The sequence below is a fragment of the Chaetura pelagica genome, unplaced genomic scaffold (assembly GCF_000747805.2).
Source record: "Chaetura pelagica isolate M959 unplaced genomic scaffold, ChaPel_1.0 scaffold12, whole genome shotgun sequence".
In the NCBI taxonomy this organism is placed as follows: Eukaryota; Metazoa; Chordata; class Aves; order Apodiformes; family Apodidae; genus Chaetura; species Chaetura pelagica.
Window position 1 is genome coordinate 5013656 of NW_009952801.1, and position 23324 is coordinate 5036979.

Sequence of the window (23324 nt, forward strand, 5' to 3'; positions counted from 1 at the left end):
TCTTCAGTGAAGGGGTTATGAAACAGTGAAACCGGTTCCCAAGGGAAGTGGTGGAGTCACCATCCCTTGAGATGTTTAAAAGATGTGTAGATATGGTGCTAAGGGACAAAGTTTAGTACTGAACTTGGTAGAATTAGGTTAATGGTTGGACTTGATTATCTTAAAGGTCTTTTCCAGCCAGAACAATTCTGTGATTCTGTGATTTGAGTCTGTTTCAAATTATTTTGTTCTTCCACTCCTCTGTTACTTTCTTACTTGCTATCTCTGCATTCTGAATGAGCCAAAAGCATTTATTAAATCCACTTGTATTCGTATGATATGTTAATGACATTTTTCATGAGTTATTAATCTAATTTATACACGCAATCTAATTTATACATGCAATATGGTCTTTCAATGCCTGGAATATTAATGAAAATTCAAGCATCACACACTTGTGTGAAGTGAGATTACTTCATTATTATTATTATACAAATAGTGTCCATGAGAAAAAAACATACCAAAGAATAAGAGGTTACAGTTTTAGCTTACCATGGTGAACTCTGTGATGACTGGGAGTATTAAGAATCCACTCCAAGGGCCCAAGGTTGGTAATAACCTTCAAAAAAAGTAATGTTTCAAATAATTTGAAAATACTGTATAAAAATCAAGGAGAAAAGAGGGGGAGGAAATGCATAATGTTTATTTTAAGGATAATTTAATAAAATACAAGAATACAAATGTTTTGCCTGAAGCATTTCACTGCATTACTGTTACAAGGATTTTCATGAAAAAAAGTGAAATTTAGTAACATGCAAGTTAAAAATTAAATTTCTTTTTGATCCAGCAGCATGTTTTTGTCTTTTTTTATTATTATTATTTTCAGCTCATGATTTCATAGAAATCATTTAACTCGCATCTTTTACCTACACCCACTTAGACTGCTTGAGATCCAATGTAACTCTAAAACTCCAGTTATGTGAAAATTTTACATCAACAAATGGCTGGTACTGACACAATAACAGAGTAAGTATCACAGAAACAAGTATTCCTTCTCTCTTCAGGACCTTTGCTTGTTCCTTCAACCAATACCCTTCTTTCACCCCGGCACAAATGCAGAAACACAACAAACCTGATTAGGAAACTCATGCAAGTTAAGACTAATTTTGTTTTTGTTTCTCTAAATTTGTTAACTCAATCAGTTTCCAAATCTGATCCAACATATGCTCACAAATATGCTGGTATGAGTGAGAGGCATGAAAATAAAGTAGACCAGAAAAATTCACAGTGGAGCTGTGATCTAAGGCAATGATCAGAACTGAGAATCCAAGCTTGAAAACATTTTAGCACCAGATCAAAAATTACAGAAAATGTTTATGGCAATGAACTCACCCTAATGATTCAAGTTTTGTCATAAAATGCTGATGAATAAAGTTTGTATCAGCAGGCTTCATGCTACATTAGTACTCTCCTGTATTATGGAGCCAGAGGAAAGCCAGAATTAACTTCAAATGTTGTGCTTTGGTTAATTCAACAGAAGTTATGTGGACATCCAAATGCAGCAACCAGTGCTTAATCCCAAACACAAAGCAATCAGTCACGAACAGATGAGATCACTGGATGATCAAAAAGTATTTATGTTCAAATACGTCCTAAAATGGTATCTATTCACCCTGTCTGATTACGACCATAATGTATTGCAATTAAAAGAGTGGGGATAAAAAGAAGCTAAATAAATATGCTTAGACATTAAGAGGCAAAATCCAGAAACCATCACTTTGTCTTTCAGATAACTTAATTAGTAAATTTAATACTCATGTGGCAGAAGTGAGTGATCTGTAATACAATAATAGAGATAACATTGGCAGGAAGACAGTCATTACTCATGAGAGTAGGCCCATTAATCTAAATAACAACACAAAAAGATCTTCATTCATCTAATTTTTACCAAACAAGGTCCTAAAATATGCCAGTTTCATTTCTGTTTAAATTCACACTTGTGCAAGTGAAAGTAGATCTGGACTCAAAAAGTAGACAAAAGACATTCGTCACATGTATTTAAATCTTAATGAATCAAGTAAAAATCACAATAAAATGAATAAATAAATGTTTTTCTTTTTTGTTTTTAAAAACATTAAAGGAGTATAGAAATGAGCAGATTCTTAATCAGAGAATGTGGAGCATCAGTCTCAAAATCCTGTACACACTTGACTAGGAAAGCAAAATACTGGGACAATGTTTTTTTTTGTTTTGCTTAACTCAGAAGCCAAGGACAACATAAGTAGGATCATTTGGTTTTCTCAGTTTTCCCTCAAAATAAGTTCAAGCCTGAAAAGACCACCTAAAGGTGAGAAACAATTAATCATTCATGCTAGATCCATTTCCCACCTCTCTCAAGCAGAAAATCCCACTGTTTAAAGCTATGCGAGATGTGACTAGTAAATTAATTTAATCTGAGTCAAATGTCTTGGACTGAACTGCAGTCTAGAACCTGAGAGAGCAGTGATTTTTCTATTAGATCACACTTAACTTTTATCCACTTGGTTTAAATATATTGTTAACTTAGTATTTTAACAATTTTTCAAATCTACTGAAATACCTTCTCTATAGCATCATCAGTGATTGATACCTGAGCCTACTTCAATTCATTATTCAGCCATTGGAAAGAAACACTAGCCACACACTGATGGAAATATCATCTGGGATGGTACAGACCTCTGTAACTGACCAAGTAAAAATCCAGCATGCTGAAACAAGCAATCCATAAAACATCACTTTGGATAAAACACATGAAAATACTTTTTCATCAGCTATTCAAAATGGTACAGGGTGCTATTTCTAGAAACTTCCTTTGCTATCAATAACTTCTACATATTTGACTTGTAAGGAAATTCAATGTGGTATAATAGCAGTCCACGTTCAAAAGAATGCCTAACAGGCAACACAGGAGAAAGGCAAAGGCAGGTCCTGCACCCACCATTTACCTTTCAGCTGTTGGTTTACCCGTGTTTCTGTGCCTTTGCTGTGTCTAGACATTTTCCTTTATGAACAGCAATTGCAAAGAAGCTGCTAAGTGTTCATGATAGCAGTGGTCAGGTTTACACTGCAATTGCAACAAGTCACGAAAGCAAATATATCACCAAATCTCAGTCATCCAAGAGAGCAAAATATTTTCATCTTTAAATAGCTTAGTATTCAAAATTGCTTTTGAGAACAAGAATTTTTATAATGCTCATATTTTAGGAAAACAAAAATAAACATTTTAAAACTAATGGAATAAATGTGGCAAGAATACCAAAATGGTTCAATTTTTGTGGCTTGAAATCAGAATTTTCATTTAAAAGAAAAGTAAAAAAAAAAAAAAGTGGAAATGTCATTATTTAATATCCTTATTAATTGTATTTAAACCCTATTTCCTACTATTGAAAGGACAAAGAGTTTGTCAATACAAATATTCTTGGAGTGATTTCGGGAACAGAGAAAGCTACCAATGCCCTAAAAAGCTGAAACACCCCAACTGTTGTCCGACGATGACCTTATCTGTACTTTGACCAATACAGCTGGGGGCTTAACGCTTGTGTTTCTTTCCCTGATACAGACACCTACTGTTCTAAATCAATTCCTGTCTCCAATTTTTCCTCTCTCAATTAACACATCATGTGCACCTCAACTCCCATGCCAGTGACCTACAGACGAACTGCAGCATTCCAGCAAAACTCTTTTCCTGTTTGCTTTGCTTATTTCTTAACATAAAAATAATTTTTCACTTGCCAAAACCTTTACAAATGGAGTCAACAAACTACCTAAAAAGATATGTAGGTATCTTGTGTATGCCAGGTATAAAAGCTTTGTCAGATCTCTCCACAAAACATTCATTTTTATTTTTTTATATTTTATTAAAAAAAACAACAACCCAGCAACCAAAAAACCCAACCAACCAAAAAAACTCTCAAAAAACCAAAAACAAAACCCAGAAAACCAAACACAAACAAAAAACATATTCCTTCCATTATTGCACTTAGGTATCATTAAGTAATAAAGCAGAATTACTGATAACACTTACAGCAACTCCAAGAACAGTTCAATACATAAGGCAGGCTAAAAGCTGCATGCTTGGAAACAGCTTCCATACATTACCAAACAAAACATGCTGGAAGTGAAATCTTCACATATAATGAGAAATAAATGTGTTTTTTCTTTCCTGGAATAGTAGTTCTTATATAAAGATGTCTCCTCTGTGACAGCAATCCCTAGCCTAAGGGAAAAGAACACTACGCAGTATCTCCTGTGGCATGTAAGCACCTCCATTTGCGGTCTCAGAGTTTGTCAGCACCAAGGGAAATCTTTATTGCCTGGTACCTGCACCACTTCAATGTAGTTCTTGTTTAAATAATGAGAAAAAATCGTGACATGAAATCCAAGGGAAACCTTACATCTTGTGTAACAACTCCTCCTGTCACCACTACAACATGAATCTTTACTTAACTCTATTTCAACATGAATGTTGGGAAGGAATGTTGACTGAGTTGAGCAGGCAATGTTACAGTAAAAACCATTCATATATAAAAAGTTTGGTTTTTTATCTTTTAAGTATAAGAAAAGAATAACTTTCAGTATCATAATGTTACTGATCAGGATCAGGACAGGAGAGGGTAAATTCATCCCTGGAGCATCACTAAGGAGCATTCTGAAGTTAATTTTGGGGTTTTGGTAAGGTAAGTTAGTAGTAAACCACATGTTGCTATTGATTTTCTTATCGAAATCAAGAAAATATTTTTATTCCTGATATATAAATCAGGATATGTATTTCAGACAGTCTGGTGGGGAAATGTAAAAAAAAAGACCTTAATTACATTCCCCAGTAGAGCTGCTGTGTTAATTCAGGACAACACACCCATGTATTTATACAGATGGCCCTGGTCATCAGATTTGCCATGTGAAATCTCTACAGGGAAGCTAGGGAAAGGCAAAACTCCTAGGATATGTGCTTGCCTGCCAGTTTCACACTTTGAAATCCTCAGCAAACCCTGATTTATACACCACCAACTGTTTTCCTATCTGATTAGGCAGTTTTCTACTCGAGTAAGCATGTAAAATGGATGTAGCCAAATTTCCACACTGAGGAGCGAAAAAACAATATTTATAGTTTAGAAGTAAAACAAGCAAGAGGAATCAGGCCTGTTGGGATCATAAAGAGTTTCATAGGGGGTGAATTTCTGGTAAACTTGGGTTGTAGGAAAGGGAGGTGAAAGCCTAGTTTTAATGGATAGTCCGGTTTAGGGCATATTTATATAATAAACAAACAGACTTAAGAAATGTGTTTATAATAAATTATCTTGAAGGTAGGCTGTTGTCACTTTTCATTGTTTTACACCTCAACCAGGATGTAAGGTTTGAATCAAATTGGCATCTTCTGTGAATATTTAAGTTAACACTTCAATAAGTGGATGAAACACTTTTTTTCTCTAAAGGTTGAATTGAGCCTTGTTGTGGGAAAGATGAGCACTACAGGAAGTTTCAGTCATTTTGTCTACTAAAAATCAGACAAAACCTACACTAACTGGCTGTTTTAATTGCAGCATTATAAATAGCAGAGCACAAAGAAAGTCACTTTTTCAGTCATATATCAAGTTAAGCATTTCAAACAAACTCCAGGAGAAAAACTGCTATACATTCCAGTATTTTTCATCAGCTTGACAAATACATGCTGGCAATTGCAGGGAAAAATCAGAAAGTAATACATCAGTATGCCAGCCCTGAAATAAACTAAAATGTAGTCAAGTATAGCTCTTCACTTTCCTCTTCAAATAGATCAAAATATAGACAGCATTCTACACTTTATGTTTTTAACAAATGAGGATCTTTCAAATTCTCTGTGAAGCTTTGAAGCCATAACTAATTGAAATAGATTCTCAATGAGTACAAGCCATGAGAAAACATAGTGATTATTACATATATCACGTTGAAATGCAAAATTATATTTTTGTTTTTGACAGCAGTATCTCTAATTTATCACTACATCTATGTGGTACCTTTATGTTATTATACTAACTTTATTTGGTAAATGAGTTTAGCTTGTTTTGCAGGGTGCAGAATGCATTGAAACGGATTGAATCTCTAAGTAACTCATTTCACTTTTATCTTGATCATTCTTCAGAGACATGATAGACACAAGAAGCCTAAATAAAACAAAAAAACTTGAATATGATTTTCAGTTTAGGGATTCTGCTGACAGATTAGCAATATTCAGGCCCACTGCTCCTGAAGCAAAATATTCACAGCTGTCTCTTGCAATGAGAATTTTTGGTGAAAGGACCCAAAAACAACACCCAACTCAAGGTCTTAATTATAAGGATGAAAAGTCAAGTTCCTTCTCATGTCCTTGTCCCATGACCTTTTCATTTCTGATCTCACCAGTGACACAGCTTCAACAGGGAAAGGAAAAGGTTCTTCTGCCCAGATTGTTGCCCATCAAATACAAATCTCCAACATAAGCTGATTATTGTGGAGCAGCTGCTTTTTGAAAAAGATCACAGCTCCTGTGCTCCATGTTGGACTCAAAGGTACTGGGTGCAGTTCGTTTCACTGACTTAGGTATTTTAAAGTCCCTCTCTATTTTGCAATTCAGTTGAAAAAGAAGATAGATAAGAATAAAATACTTAACTTACTGGGTCAAGGCACTTCTGGGTAGACTTGGATACATAGAAGTGCCAAGGAGCACTTAGGTTTAAAACAGGAGGTTCATCCTGAGGCTAGTAAGGTGTAAAGTCAGCAGTCCTGATCATTGTTGAGGTCTTAGGTGCCAAAGAAGGAACTTCAAACCTAATCTGACATTCTTTCTGATTAATTAATTTTCAAGTGCAGCAGGACAGGAACAGTGCACTCTCCTATGAATATTTTATTTTCTCTCTCTTTTGTTCTTTTTATTTGAAACAAAAAGCAGCTACATGCTACCACATTTCTTGTCTTAGCCAGGAAATCAGATTGGTCCACTATGCTCTGTTTCCACTGTGATACATTGTCCTGGTTTGAGCCAGGATGAAGTCAATTTTTTTTTTTAAACTGATCTATTTTTCTCTCTTCAGAGAGTTTTCTTTTAAGTAGCAGCAAGTTTTCCAGCTGGTGGACTGATAATGCTGGAGTGTTTATAGATACTGCTGACACACCAAGGACACTTTTCTCTGGATACTAAAGGAGCAGAAGAGTTGTATCCGAAACCCTCCCATAGGGAGGAGCAGACTAGACAGATGGCAAACCTGGCCAAACAGAGTATTCCAACCCATAATATCAACAGTATAAGGTCAGGGATCACAGAAGTCAAGCCCTTTCCTTCTTCTTCTTCCCTACTCTTCCATCTATGGCCAGAAGAGTGGACTCCATCTATCCATCACCATTGATCCCTAGGCCTGTGCATTCCTGACCCCCATCACTCTCCCCTCAGCTCCTGCCTGCTCTGCCGCTCTCTCCAGCAGCTGCGGGACTTTTTGGGACTGTTCACAGCTCAGGAGATGCCGTGGGAGTTGCTGGGGGTGAGGGGAGGCAATAGGGTTTTGCACATTTCCTGAACACATTTGTATATCATTGTCCCTATTTCTTTTATCATTAGTATTTAATAAAAGCTGTCTAGTTTAGTTTTCAATCTGGAAAGTCTCTCTCCTTATTAATCTCTCTCCTCCCCTACCTGGGTGGGAGGGGGAATGGATTGAGAGCGTTGTTGTTGCTGATATGTCAATCCTGGGTCAAACCATGACATCCATTGAATATTACTTGTATGCTCCCATTTTGCAGAAACTTCCAAGCTTTAAATGTTACTTACTGATCTTATATGAACTATTCACAGTACGTTAAATTGAGCATGATTTTATGCCTTTGTAAACAAGGTCTCAATTTTTTTCTACCTACCAGCAGAGCATCTCCATTTTTCATTTGCAAACTATTGAAGATTTTAGCTCATTACCAACAATCTTTCTCCAGTTCTGCAAAACAACCATAAAAATGATCTTCCTCCCACTGCAAACACTCAAAAGCATTATAGTCAAGTAAGTTTTGTTAAAATGCTTTTTAAATTCAAAGTCACATTTCTTGATCAAATTTAAATTTCAGTTTTAAGAAATGGATTACCAAATTGCTTCTAAATTACTAAACTACTGAAAGTCATTTAAATAAACCTTCTTATGTGTGCTTACTCCTGCATTCCTTTCTTGTTTATTTACATGGGACTACTGCACACCATGTGGAAAAAGCAGATCCAAGAAAATGGAAATAGGAAAAAGGCAAATAAAGAACCAACATCAACTGTTAGAGCCTGGGAATTAATAACTGAATACTTAGTCTATTGAATCATGCTGTCACTTACTTATCACATCATCCAAAGATTTTATGATTCCTTTTAACTACCATCCATCAGAATTCTGTCTCAGATATCCTCTGCTTAAAAAGGCACATCCTCTAGAGTTTCAAGAACACCTTTCACTATTGATAGAGTAATCAAAGGTATACTGCTACTTAAAATAAATAAGTACATTTTAATATATTTTACTTAATTTTATTTTGTTCTTCAATCTGGTTTCTTAGTTTCCATATATTTATGTATATATTTCCATATGTTATATATATTTATGCATACATGTACATATATAATATAACCATAATCTCATACTAGAAAAAAAAAAACAAAACAGAAAACATAGAAGATTTTTTTCTGAATCTGGCCATCTTCCTAGGAAAGAGCTGATTGATATAAGGACTTCAGGGTTGGGCCTTAAGAGCTCACCTGTACTCAGGGAGCCCAGATGGGCAGTGTATGGCTTTCTGCCAGGAACAGAATGGCTTTCTATGAAATCATGAAGCCTTCAAAATTTATCTTCCAAAGTTGTTCATTAAAGAAAACTGAGCAGAAGTCAAAGCTAAAGAAAGTCATAGCATCTTAGACCAGTGCACAACACACATAAGTGCAAAATATTTTTTTGACAAATACAATATACTTCTGCAGCAAGTTTCAGTTTTACTGAATTGGTGCTTTCTGACAAAATCAAATGTATTTTTGGCCCACATGTGAATCAATTTCATGTCTCTCTTTTCCAGCCTGCATGAGGTGTTGGCTAAATTTTTCCCATTCCTCCCTTGTTTTCACCCATGTTACTCCTGGTTAATAGTAGTGGCTCACCTTTTTCTGCTCCCAAAGTTTGATGAGGTAGAAATACATTAAAAAGGGGAAGAGAGAAGCCTTAAGAACCCTGACTTCTGTGAGTATGGTAAAAGGGCAGATTACAGTCTTCTCTTAAATTAGAAAATTAAACAGAAACTAATGCATGTCAAAGATCAAACAGGCAAGGAGTAATCTGCTGCTGCAATTACTACCAACAGGGATGGATTCAGTTGATACTTTCCAAATACAATTTGACATCTCATAAAAATTACAGCTAAATCAACAGAAACTAATTTCTGTTTTTCACAGGTGTCTATCAGGTTATAAACACACCTAACTTATTGGTCATAATAAATGCATAACGGAAGGATATAGTTTAATATGAGCCATAGACCTTCCAAATCACCTGTGAAAATAAACTGAAATGGAGTATTTCTGTCTGTCAGTAACAGTCCTGAAACATTTTGTGGCTTTTGAAAAATTAGATTTTTAGTGCTCTTTGACCAAAGTATTTTTTTACTCCCCTTATGATCTAGATGAGAATGGTCTAGTCATAGAAACATTTATCCCAGACCATTCCAGAGCAGATCTACTCCCTCATTCCATTGACCTAAACAGTATTGGACAGCACCAGTAGTTGTTTTCTCTTGATTTATTGAGCTCCTATTGCTATGCACCATTGCAGAAAAGTGTTTTCTTCAATTTTTGGGGGTTTGGTTTTTAAAAGCTATTTATTTCTTTATTTATTTTAAATAAACTCCTATGAGTTTATTTCAATACTTTGGTGCTACTTAGAGATTTTTAAAAAATTATTTGGAAAATTTCTAATATAATTTCAGTTGCCATGTACATAGTGCAATAATGCATAGAAGCAGTTGAAAAATAAAAAGTGGACATCAGGAGCAGAAATTCTGGTAATGGGAGAATACAGTTAAATGAAATGCATAACTTAAGTCACAAAGTCATGTTTTTACTCTACCACACCCAACCTTTCTTTATTAATTACAGAAATGCCTTTCCTGTATCTATAGCCCATTCAGATTTAGCAAATAAATTATCTCTAGTACCAAAGTAACAGCATAGCATAATCTTTACATAAGATTTATGGTGTTTAGAATGTTGTACTATTTTATATAAAAAGGCCAAAAGCTAATGCATAGCAAGTATGCAGGAAATAAATAAGTCTAACTGAGATAGAATGAGTGGGTACTTGTGATCTTTATGATTTGGTGTACTGTCTTCACAGGAATATACAAGCCACTTGGGCTAAAATAAAATAGATCATGTCTGATCTGCTGGTAGCAAAGTTGGACAAAAAAGTGATGTAATAAATATTGAAGAAGGTTGAAGTTATAACACAGGAAACTTCTTTTTGAAACAACACTGGACACATTCAAAATTAAAGTATAGGAAAATATCAGGAATCATACTTTGGCTATAAACCTTTACTCTAGGCTGAAACATGGCATAGTAAGCTTCAGCACAGCAGGATCATTCTCTTGTAATCACTTAATTCAATGTAAATCACTCTGAAAACAAAACATCTTCCCTCAGAATCATTCATACACTGTAATTCTTTCCTGTTATTTAAATATAACATTCTTTTCTTTTCTAAAACAAAACAAAACAAAATAAATCAAATCCTATATCAGGCTTTTCAGTGCTATGAAAAAAACCCCACCTATTACAGAAAGGAGATTTCTTCCCCCCTGTATCTTACTATCTTTTCTTTTTCTGAAGGAAAAAGATGTATAACCAAAGGTTGTGAAGATACAATTTACACACATACTTGACTAGCCAATATAGGGCCAAATCTTGTCTTAGGAAACATCAATACTGATTAAAAAGAAAATAAGATTATAATTTCTTATCAAAGGCTCCTGCATTTTAGAAGCAAACTATTCCATCTTGCAGTGGCAGAACAGAAATAATGAAACATATCTCCAGAAGATGGCTAATGAAATGTACTGCCTCCCTATAACAGCACCCACCATGGGCTCCCAGAGGACACCAGAGCTGTTGGGGAATGATGAATCTCAACTTTTAAACCAAAGGATTTCAGCAGTCATTGAGACTGTTTTCTGTGTAACCTCAGGCATGTAACCCCAAACAAACCTCATATGTTGGCAAACTGCTAGAAACTGAGACTTACAGAGTGGACTTTCATTTTACTGTAATCTATGTATGATAATTAGAATTGTTAAAAGTCAGGAAAAGAACCATTAGAAAAAAAAATAGAGATACCACAGCTTTAAACAGTTAAATTATAAGAGTGTGTTTTTTAAAAAAGACCTCAGTACAATGGTGAACTATCATATTAATTTCACTAAAAACACTGGCTAATCTAAACCTGCATGGCTGCAATACCTGCTGCTATTTCACTTCCCTTACCTTCTCTTTTCTGATATGTTTTTGCCCCTGAGAACAGGAAATCTGCTAATACATGGTATAAACCCATTTCTATTTTGACATCATTTATGATCTTAAAGCATGACTTCAACCTACTTCAACTGAGTTCAACTGTGCTACAAAATCAACAATATCAACATTAAGAATAACTTCCCTTGTAAATAAAGATCTAAGATGGGATCAACTAGATCAGTACAAAAGATCCATTGTTTTTCTACTGACCCAATAATTTAATAGTAAGGTTTGCTTATCTTTTCATTCAGACTGAAATTCATCTTTGTTTAGACTAGTGTCTAAACTTGGCACATTGGTCATATTCCATGGAAATTCTTTTTAAGCCCTATGAAGGATTTAGAGCTTTGGAGTGATATAGGCAATTCATAATCCACTGAAATTCACTTCAGAAACCTTAGATGCACACTGTGGCACCAGTGCTGAGCCTCACTGAGTTACTGAATCTGAAGCAGCAGGTTAGAAACCTCTCAGCCAAGGAATAAATGGCTTCAAAGATTAGAGAAGACATAGATGAGGCATCCTCTATTTTTCTTAGTGGCAAAACACAGTAAAACCAGTTTGGGGTACATAAGGCAAGATCAAAGAAATTTTGCTACCATGCAATTCAGATAATTAATTTGGTACAATTTCAAGGCGTTCAAATTTGTTCAAAATATTTTGACAAGCTCAATTCTGCATTGCTTGTGTTTATGCCAGCTCTCGTTGCTGATGTGTGTGACTTTTCATTGTATGCTTTTTCTATTCACCTGATGCTGCAGAGCATCAGACATGTATTAGCAACTTTAGAAATGTGCCCAACAGAAGTGAAAACCAGAAGTTTGCTACTGGGTCATAGTAAGTAGGGGGGTTTTCTTTTTTTTTTTTTTTTTCCTGGAAATGCACAGAAAAAAAGAAAATAAAACCTGTAATTCAAGCAACACAATAACCTAAAGTAGCAGATAAAGAAACTAAAATGGCCCTCTGAACAAATTGTCCTATACATTGCATAATGAAGCTACAGAGGAGAAAAAGGCAGCTGGATAGTCAGAATATTCAAAGGACTAAGTGTTGTTGAGATAATTAGCTCACAGCCCACTAGGTGCTATTGAGAAATACTGACATATAACATGGGATACCTTTAAACATCTCTACTGTAGTGTGAGGGAGAAGGGAAAAGGCTTTTCAACTATCTGAGATATGTGGGAAACTATTTACTAATAACAGTGGATATTTACCATATGTTTATGTAAACCAGATATGGCATATGCACTCACAAAACACAAACAAATAGGTGCAGTAATAAACAATTTCCCATCAGATAATCAAGAGCCTTTTTCCTCTAAAAATTACTTGCACTAAGGAAGAAATAGTATGTGACTTCAGTTGCAACTCTGAATGATGTTTAAGAAGCACTGGGTTTTGGATGTTTTTTCCCTAAAATATTTATCTTAGAAATTAAAGCAGTTTCAGTGTCTGCCAGAAATGTTTAATAAGCTGCAAGATAGCAAAATACAGTATTAAAATAGCAAAAAGTTTTTATTCTTTGCAGTGCTTTTTTTTTTTTTTTTTTTTTTTTTTTTAATCTAATTGGGACCAACTGGCCTCATTGCTTCTTATAAACTTAGCAATATATATTCAGAAAAGTGAATAAAAATGAACAGATGTTTCTCCTTAAAGAAGTCAGACAAAGATTTTTCTTACACAATAAATCAGCTGCTAGTGGATTTCCAGGACACTGCAAAAGGCTAACTGTTTAGGCATGGCTTATAAACCTGGTTTACCTCTGTATGGATCCAAAACTGGTAAAGCAGATTAAATTGTAGATGAACAGCAAACACTGAAGGGGGAATGAAAAGAGCCATGGGCAAGTTGAAAATCTGAAAAATGAGAAAGAAAATATATGTTAGATATAGATTCTAAATTTGTGGTGGTATAACCAAGTACTATCTCAGGAGCTCAAAGCACTGCACAAGATAAATGCTTCTTCTGGTATCTCCATCATGCAGACTTTAGATAGAATAGACACTGATTATTATATTACTATTAGATGTGCTATATCAAATGAGACATATACTGATGCAAAAGTAATTTCCCAAAAGTCATACTAAGCAAATAGAAAAATCAAGAAAATAACTCAGAAATCCTGAAACTAAACATGTTTACTCTGTATACTACCCAGAGCAGACAGCAACACATCCTTGACACGAAGGGTTCACTTATAGGGGAGAATTATCGAGGAGTATGCAAGGTGTGAATTTACAACATTATAGCTTTTCCATCCAAACTCCCTACGTGAGCACCATAAGGGCAAGGCAGCTTACTTGGCTTTCAAAGTTAATTATAAATTCTCAGCCTAATTTCCTCACAGCATCTCCCCTGAAGTCCCGATACAGTTCTGAGCTCTACAGATGTACTAGCATGAAAACAGTTTCAGAAAACTGCTTCCTTAGGAAAGACACTGGTATCTTTAATGCAGAGTCAAGTCCCAGGAATTTCACAATTAATTGCTGAACTGGCTGTACAAAAGAGTAAGTCTTCTGACATGTTCATGTGTTAAAAGTCAGTCTGCTTTCTTCAGAAGAAGACTTTTATTTATTTATTTATTTATTTATTCTTACTATTTTTTTTCTTGAACCTGACATTGTATTATACCAGCTGCATCAAGAAGTTAAACCTTTCTTAAAACAGATTTTCTCTAAAACAAAGAGTAGCTGAAATATCTTCAAAATTTTAAAACTCTTCAACACTCAGGAGAAGCCAAGGTAACAAATAAGAGCTTCCTGTGAAACATGGCAAAAGTAGCAAAATCCATTTTAAAATTCCAATTGCCCTGCTCACAAAAAACAAATCGTTGAACATCAGATAAAGCAATCTGATAGCCATGACAGTCTGCCTGAGCCAGGAATTCCTTTAGTGCAGGTCTGCACATAGTGGTTCATGCTGATATTCCTTCAGCCTTTGTTGAAAGGCCTACTTAATAGGCAAGAGGACACACCAAGGCTGCTAAACAACTGCATCTCCATCCCCATGGTGTGCCTGTTGCTCTTGAGAGTCGCCACAGACGTATCTCACTGTCATGAGCAAAGGGAGGACTAGGGCCCTACAATCCCAGCTCAGACTGCTGGCTTCAACACCAGACAATGACTGAAGCACTAGAAAAAAAACCCTTAAGTTCCTTCAGTATCACCTGGTAGGGTCACGGCAGCTATGATTTCAAAACCCACACTCAAAGGCTTCACAGATCATAACTGTCCCACAAGCTACACATGGGGTATTTCTGGCTTAATGTCTTGGAAATTCTTTTCCAAGAAGTAGAGGAATTCAAAGCTGGTAGAAGGATAATTCTGAGCTTCTGGAACTTGGGGGAAATAATGTAAACAGCTATTTTGTTTTAATCAGTCTGATTCTGAAAGGATGAAGAGTTTGCATAACATTTATTCAACAAAAATGAAAGGAAAAACATATACAGTGAAGTTTGTACATTCAATCCCTAAGAGTCACACAGCCTAAGAAACTCCCAAACATTCACAGCAACTCTTACCTAAGGTGGGAACTATTAAATTCCATCAGGGGGATGTGACATTTAGGCATGAAATTTTGGAGTAGAGGTAGGCATGAGACTTCTTTAAGAATTAAAAACATAGATCGCAGCTGAACACTACTAAAGAGAAGAGAAACTTTCAAACCCACAATTCTCCATGCTCTGAAACAGACACATAGTGCAAGTACTCATACTTTAGAAGAAATGTCCTGAACACTGGCATGGAATCACTCTTTTCTGAGTCCCTTTTTCCGAATCCCTTTTTCCTCCTTCTTCTAGCCTGGTCCCCCTTAGTACCTTAGGGAGGACTTCAATTATTTTAAGTGGGTGGGCAACACACACACACAAACAAAACAAAACAAAACAAAAGAAACTCGGAGATACTTGCCAGAAGGCTGGCATGGTTTTTCTCAAGGTTATCTTACAAAGAAGGTGGACATAAGGCCACATTTAAGTAAAGCTACTGCAGGTTTCTGTTATTATTGATTGTACCTGTCTAATGGCATGATAAGCATAGGAATTTTTTTTAAAGGAGTGGAGAGGAAGTTCATTAGAAAAAAAACCAAAACAAAACAACCCAAAAAAACCCAGATGGTTTTCAGCTTATTCATGGAAGTGGCTGCAGGATTGAAAGCACAGTTAAAAATTATATGCTTTTTCCCCTGAAAGTATTAAAGGCAATTTGGTGGTATTTACAGATTACTCAGAGTGGAAGGAAGGATCACCTTCTTATTTATTTTCTAACCTATTTCTCACAATGAGTACTAGGATTTCCCTGCTAAGTGGTGAGATGAGGGGAAATGTTATATAAATCTACATGTAAATTTGAGATTGACAAAGGAGAATGATTTCCTAACTGCTTCATGTTTCCTTGCAATGTAAGCTTTGTTTTGCACAGAAAGGATTTCAAAGATCATTTACAGAAATAGAACCCATAGGGAGGAATGGAAACCTCTCCCATAAAAAGGTTTCTCCTATTTGTGGTTCCACTGAAACAACAAGATCAATGTCAGAAAAAAAAAAAATTAAATAATCACATATTTTTTTCTACTGGAAATGCCAATTCACCAAATTAAAACATTTCATTGGAATGTACCAGCTTTCACTAATCTGTACAAGAAAGGCTTTCCTGGCTCCAAGATGAAATTTCTGGTCAAAACTGCAGAAAAAATGTTTATCACACTCACAGATCTCTTCCCACTCATGGATTCAGCAGCAGAGATAAAGAGAGAGCCACAACAAGTAATAACCTGATGGGAAAGTGACTCAGCGAGGGGGTGGAGAGGAGAGGGATCCACATCTGGGGCTGCTGCCCTCTAGCTGTGTGCCTTCACACTTCAGACATTGCCCCTTTGCAAGGGTGTGTGCCCATTGCACACTCACCAGCATGGGCATGCCCTACCTTTAGCTCTCTCATCTCTAAGGAAAAAGCTTATAAATGCTTCCACTAATGAAAGTGGGAAATGTGATATTTCTGAGGAGCACTAGGAAGGAGGCTGAGGTCTCTGCTCTGAGCCTGTCCGGTTCCATGCTGTGTCTCTCAAGGGTCTGGGTCCACTGAGGACTGAGCCACTGAGGGTCTGTGGGATGCAGGAGGGCTTCAGGGCACAGGGGGAAACATGGGGCAGCTACTGACAGCTACTTCATGTGGGCTACACTTCTGCAAGGATTCTGTAGGAGTTGAAGGCAAGGATGAAAAAAAACCTTTGCCTTACAGATCCCAGATGGGGCAGACTCAGTAGATAACAAGTGAACTTCATGACTCTATGCTGAAAAGAACAGTGTTACCTATTCCCTTTCCAGATTTATATATAGATGTTCCCACTGCTTTTATAACCAACAAGGCATAATTCAACCCTTTATCTGAACATATAGTCTAAAGCTATCAAATTATTATGGACCTAATATTTGCAATTGAATCTTGTGGAGGAAAGTCAAGAACTGGCACTCAAAAAATTAGATCATAGCTTTTCAAGGCACATATGCAACTCTCTCACAATTACACTTTCATTAAGTGTTCCATCAGAAACAAAAATTTCTATAGAATTTGCATGCAGTTTCTTCCTAAAAATGAATACACTTTTTTTTCCTTACACCTTTTTCCCACAAAACGGGCTTCAAAACCATCTCTAAGTCTTAGCAGTAGGTCTGCTTCTTTATGGCCCCTTCACTGGAGCAACAGAAACCCTGTGTGTGCAAACGACATGAAACAATACACATTTGTTCCAAGTCAGGAGTACATTTCACAGCACTGATTGTACCGCATGCATGTTTTTCTCTTCTCTTTTGTTTCACATCTTTTCAATCAGCTCAAGCACAACCCACACAGATTAATATGCTGATTTATTTATCTTATAATGTTTAACTTTAAACACACAGAGAGCTGGCAGCAGAACAGTCCCACAATCCCACATCATCCACCACAGTTTTCTCACAGCCTCCACAAAACTAGACGTCAAACTGCAATCAACAGTACACATTCTGCAACATCAGATCACTCTCAGAGATTAACTAAAGGCTTCACTGAGTTTCAGCTTTGAGGCAGATGGGGTTCCGGACAAGTCTGGCAGTCCAAAAAAAATAGAAGTGCTACTAGAATTAGCAAGCTCTGTGTTCATGCCCAGTAAGGCTTTGGAGAAAGAAAACTGCCACAACTCTCAAAAGTTCTGGGGGTAGGCAAAACAGTATTTACATAAACCAAATGTCTTGGCTACTACCAAATATTTTGTGCAAAAAACACTGTATACAAAAGTATTATGGATTCCTAGGTTTGTTTCTCTTTGCTCAAAGCAAATGTATTTTAAGTGTACATATATTATTTGCCAAGTGATACCAGTGTGGTCTTGAGGATGTTCTTCAGAATCTAAGCAGGCCAGACATCTTGGCCTTCCTGAATATTTCATTCTCTCTGCGGTATCATCCTCCAAACCACGCAGGCAGACGAAGTGCTTATCCACACACCCATATGTACACACAGGCTTTTTTGTCTTTTTTGAATTACTGCTTTTGTTAAGCATTTGCACATATGGTCCCAAAGGATAAATGAGCAAAGGCTTAATCTTTAACATGGCAATATTTACATAGGAAGCAGAGTTGTGACAGAGATGCATCCCTTCTGCTATTGTTCATAATGGCCATGTAAATCCTACCAACATCAGATGACTATTTTCTGAATAAAAAAAATCAAAAGAATTTAAAGAGAAGACTGTAAGAAACAAAATGAAGAAACAGTATATATGCTTTCATGATAAATTAGTAATTTTTTTTTCAAACCCAGCGTTTTAACTCATGGGCTCAAACAGTTATAAACAACAGACTAAGTCCATGTCCAGTTATATGAACATAAATCCAGACTTACTTTACTGGAGTGAATGGAGTTACGCTGGATTTGCATTTGTGTGAGCACACACTCTTGGCTGTGAGTCACTTGCTCATAGCCTAGTTGCAGAGATTGGCAGAGGACTGTGGGCTTCCTCCACCAGCATTATTATATCTCATTGGAGAAGAATATTTATGTATTTAATATATAGAAAAATATGTTGAATACCGCTTTTTAATTCAAATTCTGAAAATCAACTTGTGACGTTATTAAGAAATTGAAGAGAACTACAACCTTAAAAAGTAAAGTCAAAAGAGAACATCAGATAGAAACTGAGGAAATTAGCAGTTATCCTGGGCTCAAAACACTGACTAGTATGTTACATTTATGAATGCATTTGGAAATATACATTTTTAAATCTTTAAATGAGTACTCAATTTATACTGGATATGCATATAGCTCACCATTTAAAACAAATTCTGTCTGAAATAACATTAGGCAAAAGCAGTGGCTGGAGTACTGACACATAACATGAACAAGCAGAGACAAATAAATATGTTTATATGTCCAAAGCAATCTTTATTAATTATTTATCTCCCTGCCTCTTTCATTTATACAGATAAATTCTAGTGTTCTTACGTTACACTCTGATCTTTCCCTGTACTTATGCATAAAAAACTGAATGAAAAAAATTGCCCCATTTTACTCAGAAAGTTAGAAAAGCATAAATTCAGAGTTATAATTAGCCTTCTTAAACTTAAATACTGTATCTCTTTTTGAGTTTGCTGCAAAACCATTAGTGAATGTATTTTTAAAGCTATGATTTTCAGAATCTTCAGTTTCAACTTCTGTGCTTTCAGTGTCAAACATCTTTCATAATTTATGTTTCTCTTCAAAGCGAAATAAACACCATGTTTCCACTTTTACTAAATCTTATTGATACTAATTTATTTGTCAAATCTAGCATAACTTACCCAGGAGGTATATTTCTGCAGTACAGATTGTCTCAAGGCTGTGAATAAGTTGTAATCTTCAGAACTATGATGTATTTGGTGCGCTGCCCACAGTATATTAACCTCTGCAAAACACATAATTTTTAATGAGGTATGTACTAGAGAACAAAGCAACACTTGTTTCCCAAGGCCTTTTTTCTCAAGCTAAATGCAGCTAATCCCCCAACTTACACTGCTGTTTTACCATGGTATAGCAGGTAATAAAACGTAATGCTCAGAGCTGAGTTTGGGTAGGTTAGGTTGAATGTCAGCAAGTGGACACAAGTTAGTGTAACTTTCATGCTGAGGAAAGCAAAGCTGTGGCAGGAACTGAAATCAGTGCTGGAAGAGGAGAAGGATGTGTGAGATGAGAGTTAAGCAGCCAGAAAGCCTGAGCTGAGTCCTAGTAACATGAGTCAGTAGGAGTTCTGTTACAAGGTTCAGAGGGATAAGGACTGAGGATGCTTTCATGCCCCCATTTGTTTACTTAAGATACATTTCAAGACTAAAAGGGGATACAAAAAGTTCAAAAAATCTTATGCTTAATTTTAAACAATGTAACTGGTCTGCTGTTATGCTTATAGTTTTCTGGAACATGTAAATCTTCAAGCCCGCTTGTACCACAGACCCAAAAATACAGCTAGTGCCTGCCCATTGGTGACAAATGGCAGAACAAACAGCCGCTCGCTGGGAACTCTGGACTCAGAGGAGAGCAGTCACTCTATTGTGTTACAGTCAAAAAGAAGTTACCTAAATAAGAGCAAAGCCAGTGTCAGTCACGTGCTCTGAAGACATGGCACCTCTAATGCACTGCAGTGTAGCGGGATACTTCAAAATCCTGATTGGATTTCAATCCATTTTCTCACTTAAGTAAAGATCTGGGTGGCAGCTCTGCAGTGGATACAGATATTTGGACAGTCAAGACAGAAATGGTCATGATGAGCAGATGTACAGGCACAAGCTATGAGGATGACTTTAATTATAGCAAAATCAGAAAGTGGGTGGTTAATCCAGCCCAAATAATGCCTATGTAGCAAAAATCTAAATTTGAAGTGACGTGAATTCCAATGGATGAAGAGCACACAAAACCTCAGCCGATTACAGAAATTAAAGGTCTACTGGTTGCCAGCTGCACACTCCTTCTGCCACTGCCTTGTTCCACCAGAGCAATTAGAGAAGTGCGTTTGGCAGATACTAGAATCACCTTCACAGAATTATTTTATAGTGTGTATTTAAAGGCCTAAAATTGTCTGTTGCCAAGCTTATATCAAATAGTTTAGGTCCAGTGATTGACATATACTTGCAATGTGAAACAATGACAAAAAAACTGCCTTAATGAATCTCAAGGTGTCCTCACTATTTCAGAGGACTAGCTAGTCTTGTAGCAGGAGGTAACAGTCTTGTACGCTAGAAATTGAACATTTTAAAGTTAATTAATTTTGACTATTCAGTAATTTACATTAAAACATAATTTTTCAATGTCCTCTAAGTCCTTGAAAATCCTTACAGTTGCTGAATTATAATTTCAACTAACATGAATGATTTAATACTCAATCTCAGAGTTCTTCCTTCTTTAAAAACATTTGTTCATGGAGGAACAAGTGTTCACTATATCAAGAATTAGTGATCTTACTCAAAAGAAAATCCCAACAACATCTGAATGTGACTCTGCCTAATGATTTCACTCAGATATTAATTATTCAGGTGAGCTTCAGTACTCGATAATAATTTGTATTTGAAATGTTTCCCAAGACCTCGACAGAAGCTAAATGAGTGAACAAAGCATCTGAAAAGGTGGAGGTTAAAGACTTGTCTCCTTAGTTGTTTTAAAAGCATTTACTTCCTATCACAAACTGTGTGTAACACAAGCCTCCACTCAATGAAGTACAGCTGTACAAACAGGGTACAGTAACTGGATCTTGCTTCTTTCCCCCAGTCATTTTTCAGCATTATGAAAAGTTCAAGGAAGGGAATCTATGATGATTTTTACAGTCTACTTCCATTGTAGTTAAGGTCAAACGGTTTTCAAAATGAATTACTAAAAAGGCATTTTATTAGCATTCATTTTCCGTTAAACTGCCTCTTACGCTAACAAGAATATGGAAAAAGGTAACTGAATATCAGAAAAGTGTTAATCTTTTAGATGTCCAAGTCAGCTTAAATGATCTATCATTCAAAAATATACCACAGGAATATTAGGGACATAAACAAACAATTTTGCTATAAGTAATTTAACTGCCAAAGCTGTTTCTGACTTCTGTTATGGTTAAGTAAATTAAATCCTGCTCCTTAATCCTATTCTTGTTGGCATCAATGGCACAGGCTATGTTAAATTCCTTGACAAAATAGACAGAATTGCTGATAAAAAATAATTTTAGTCTTGAAAATTTACCTGATGAAACTGATACAAAATATCTTTTTATTTGAAACAAAAGAATAACATCATGAATAAGTGTGAAACAGATCACCACAAAACTCAGTCTTTAATAATTAGTACAGTACTTTAAAAATATTATCATCACAATGCCTAAAAGGCATCTCACAAATGTAAGAAACAGACCAAGCACTCTTCAAGGAATACAGCTGCCTGCTCACCATCTACTCACAACAGAAACTGAAATGTTTGTGTCTATAGAAGAGTTTTGATTTCAGTGTTTCATTCATAATGGTAAGTAGAAGCAAAACGAGAAAAGTTATTTGAATGAGAACAAAAATATAAAAGACTCTCGCACATGCACTTTTTCAAATGCATTTTTACATACTGATGCAAAAAAAGAGAGCTAGATTAAAATATGGCCAAATCAATTTTTTAAAAAAACAATCTATATAGAAAACAGGAAGTACTATTGCATTTTGTAGACCTCTCCATTAAAATTCTCCTATGAAGCTACAGAAAAAAAGGTGATGGAATTGCAGAAGTCACCCCAACAAGCCGCTAATGAAATTTTTTATGTTTCCTAAGTCAAATGTAGTTGGTACAATTAAAAAAAATACATAACTGCAACACAAACATGCACAAAAGCCCTGCTTTTGATTCATGAGACTGAATGTCATAGAATTATAGGACAATTCAGGCTGGAGAGAACCACATGAGGTCCAACTACCTGAACACAGTAGGACCAGTTCTTGAGTACTACATCCAGTCAGGTCTTTGAAAATTTCCATATCTTCTACTGTTATGATGACTTATCTTTAAAAGAAGATAAAGGTGGCATTTCCTTTTCCTGTAGTTGTGAGGAAAGTTGCACAAATTATAACCCAGCACAACAAGGGCCTCCTTTCCTAGCGTGGCTTTCCTCAGGCTCCTGTTAATGGGTGGAGAACTGATAAGCTATTCGCATCTGGGGAAGAACAGAACAACTACGTCTTGATGCTGTAGTTAATGATTGTTTAATACATTATTACTAGCATTGCACAAAACTACTGTTTTCTTCCATCACTCAGTATAAATTGTAAAAGGATCAGCATGTAATATCAAAAGATAATACATTATGTCATGTAGATAGGTGAGGAAGGAAAGAAAATTGGTGCTGCACAGGAACTGCTAGATGATTGAAGAGTTATCATCTGGCCTTCAGTATTCACTTTGGCTCTTTAAATCTCCGTGAAGCTATTTGAGTCAGATGTGTAGCTGCTAAAATCAGTTGACTCCAAGTGGTTGAGAAATTTGTATTAAAATATTAATTCCAAAGGAAAATGAGATGTGTCTTTTTTAGCATGAGTTCAATATATGAATTCTACTAATTGAGAAAGAAAAGTACAGGCTGAGGGAAGTGGCCTGGAGAAGACTTTGGGAGCCTTGCAGCACCAATGAAGCTCCAGTTACTAAGGAATTGGAGTCAGGCTTTTTGCAGCAGTCTCACTCGGTCTTCTTTTCTGGGTTTTCCAAAAGGAAGAAAGTCTAATGATGATATCCTTCTTTTCTACTTCTTCCCCCCGCTC

At 36.0% G+C, this 23324-nt stretch overlaps 1 protein-coding gene across 1 annotated transcript in view; it reads right to left on the reverse strand.

Moving 5' to 3' along the window:
- The window catches only part of AGMO (alkylglycerol monooxygenase), a 193513-nt gene that overhangs the window by 93818 nt on the left and 76371 nt on the right, over positions 1-23324 (reverse strand). The window contains exons 5-7 of the mRNA XM_009994982.1: positions 19365-19468; positions 13312-13407; positions 532-598 (exon numbers count right to left, since the gene is read on the reverse strand). Coding sequence (XP_009993284.1) covers positions 532-598; positions 13312-13407; positions 19365-19468 — 267 coding nt within the window. The remainder of the gene's footprint in view (positions 1-531; positions 599-13311; positions 13408-19364; positions 19469-23324) is intronic.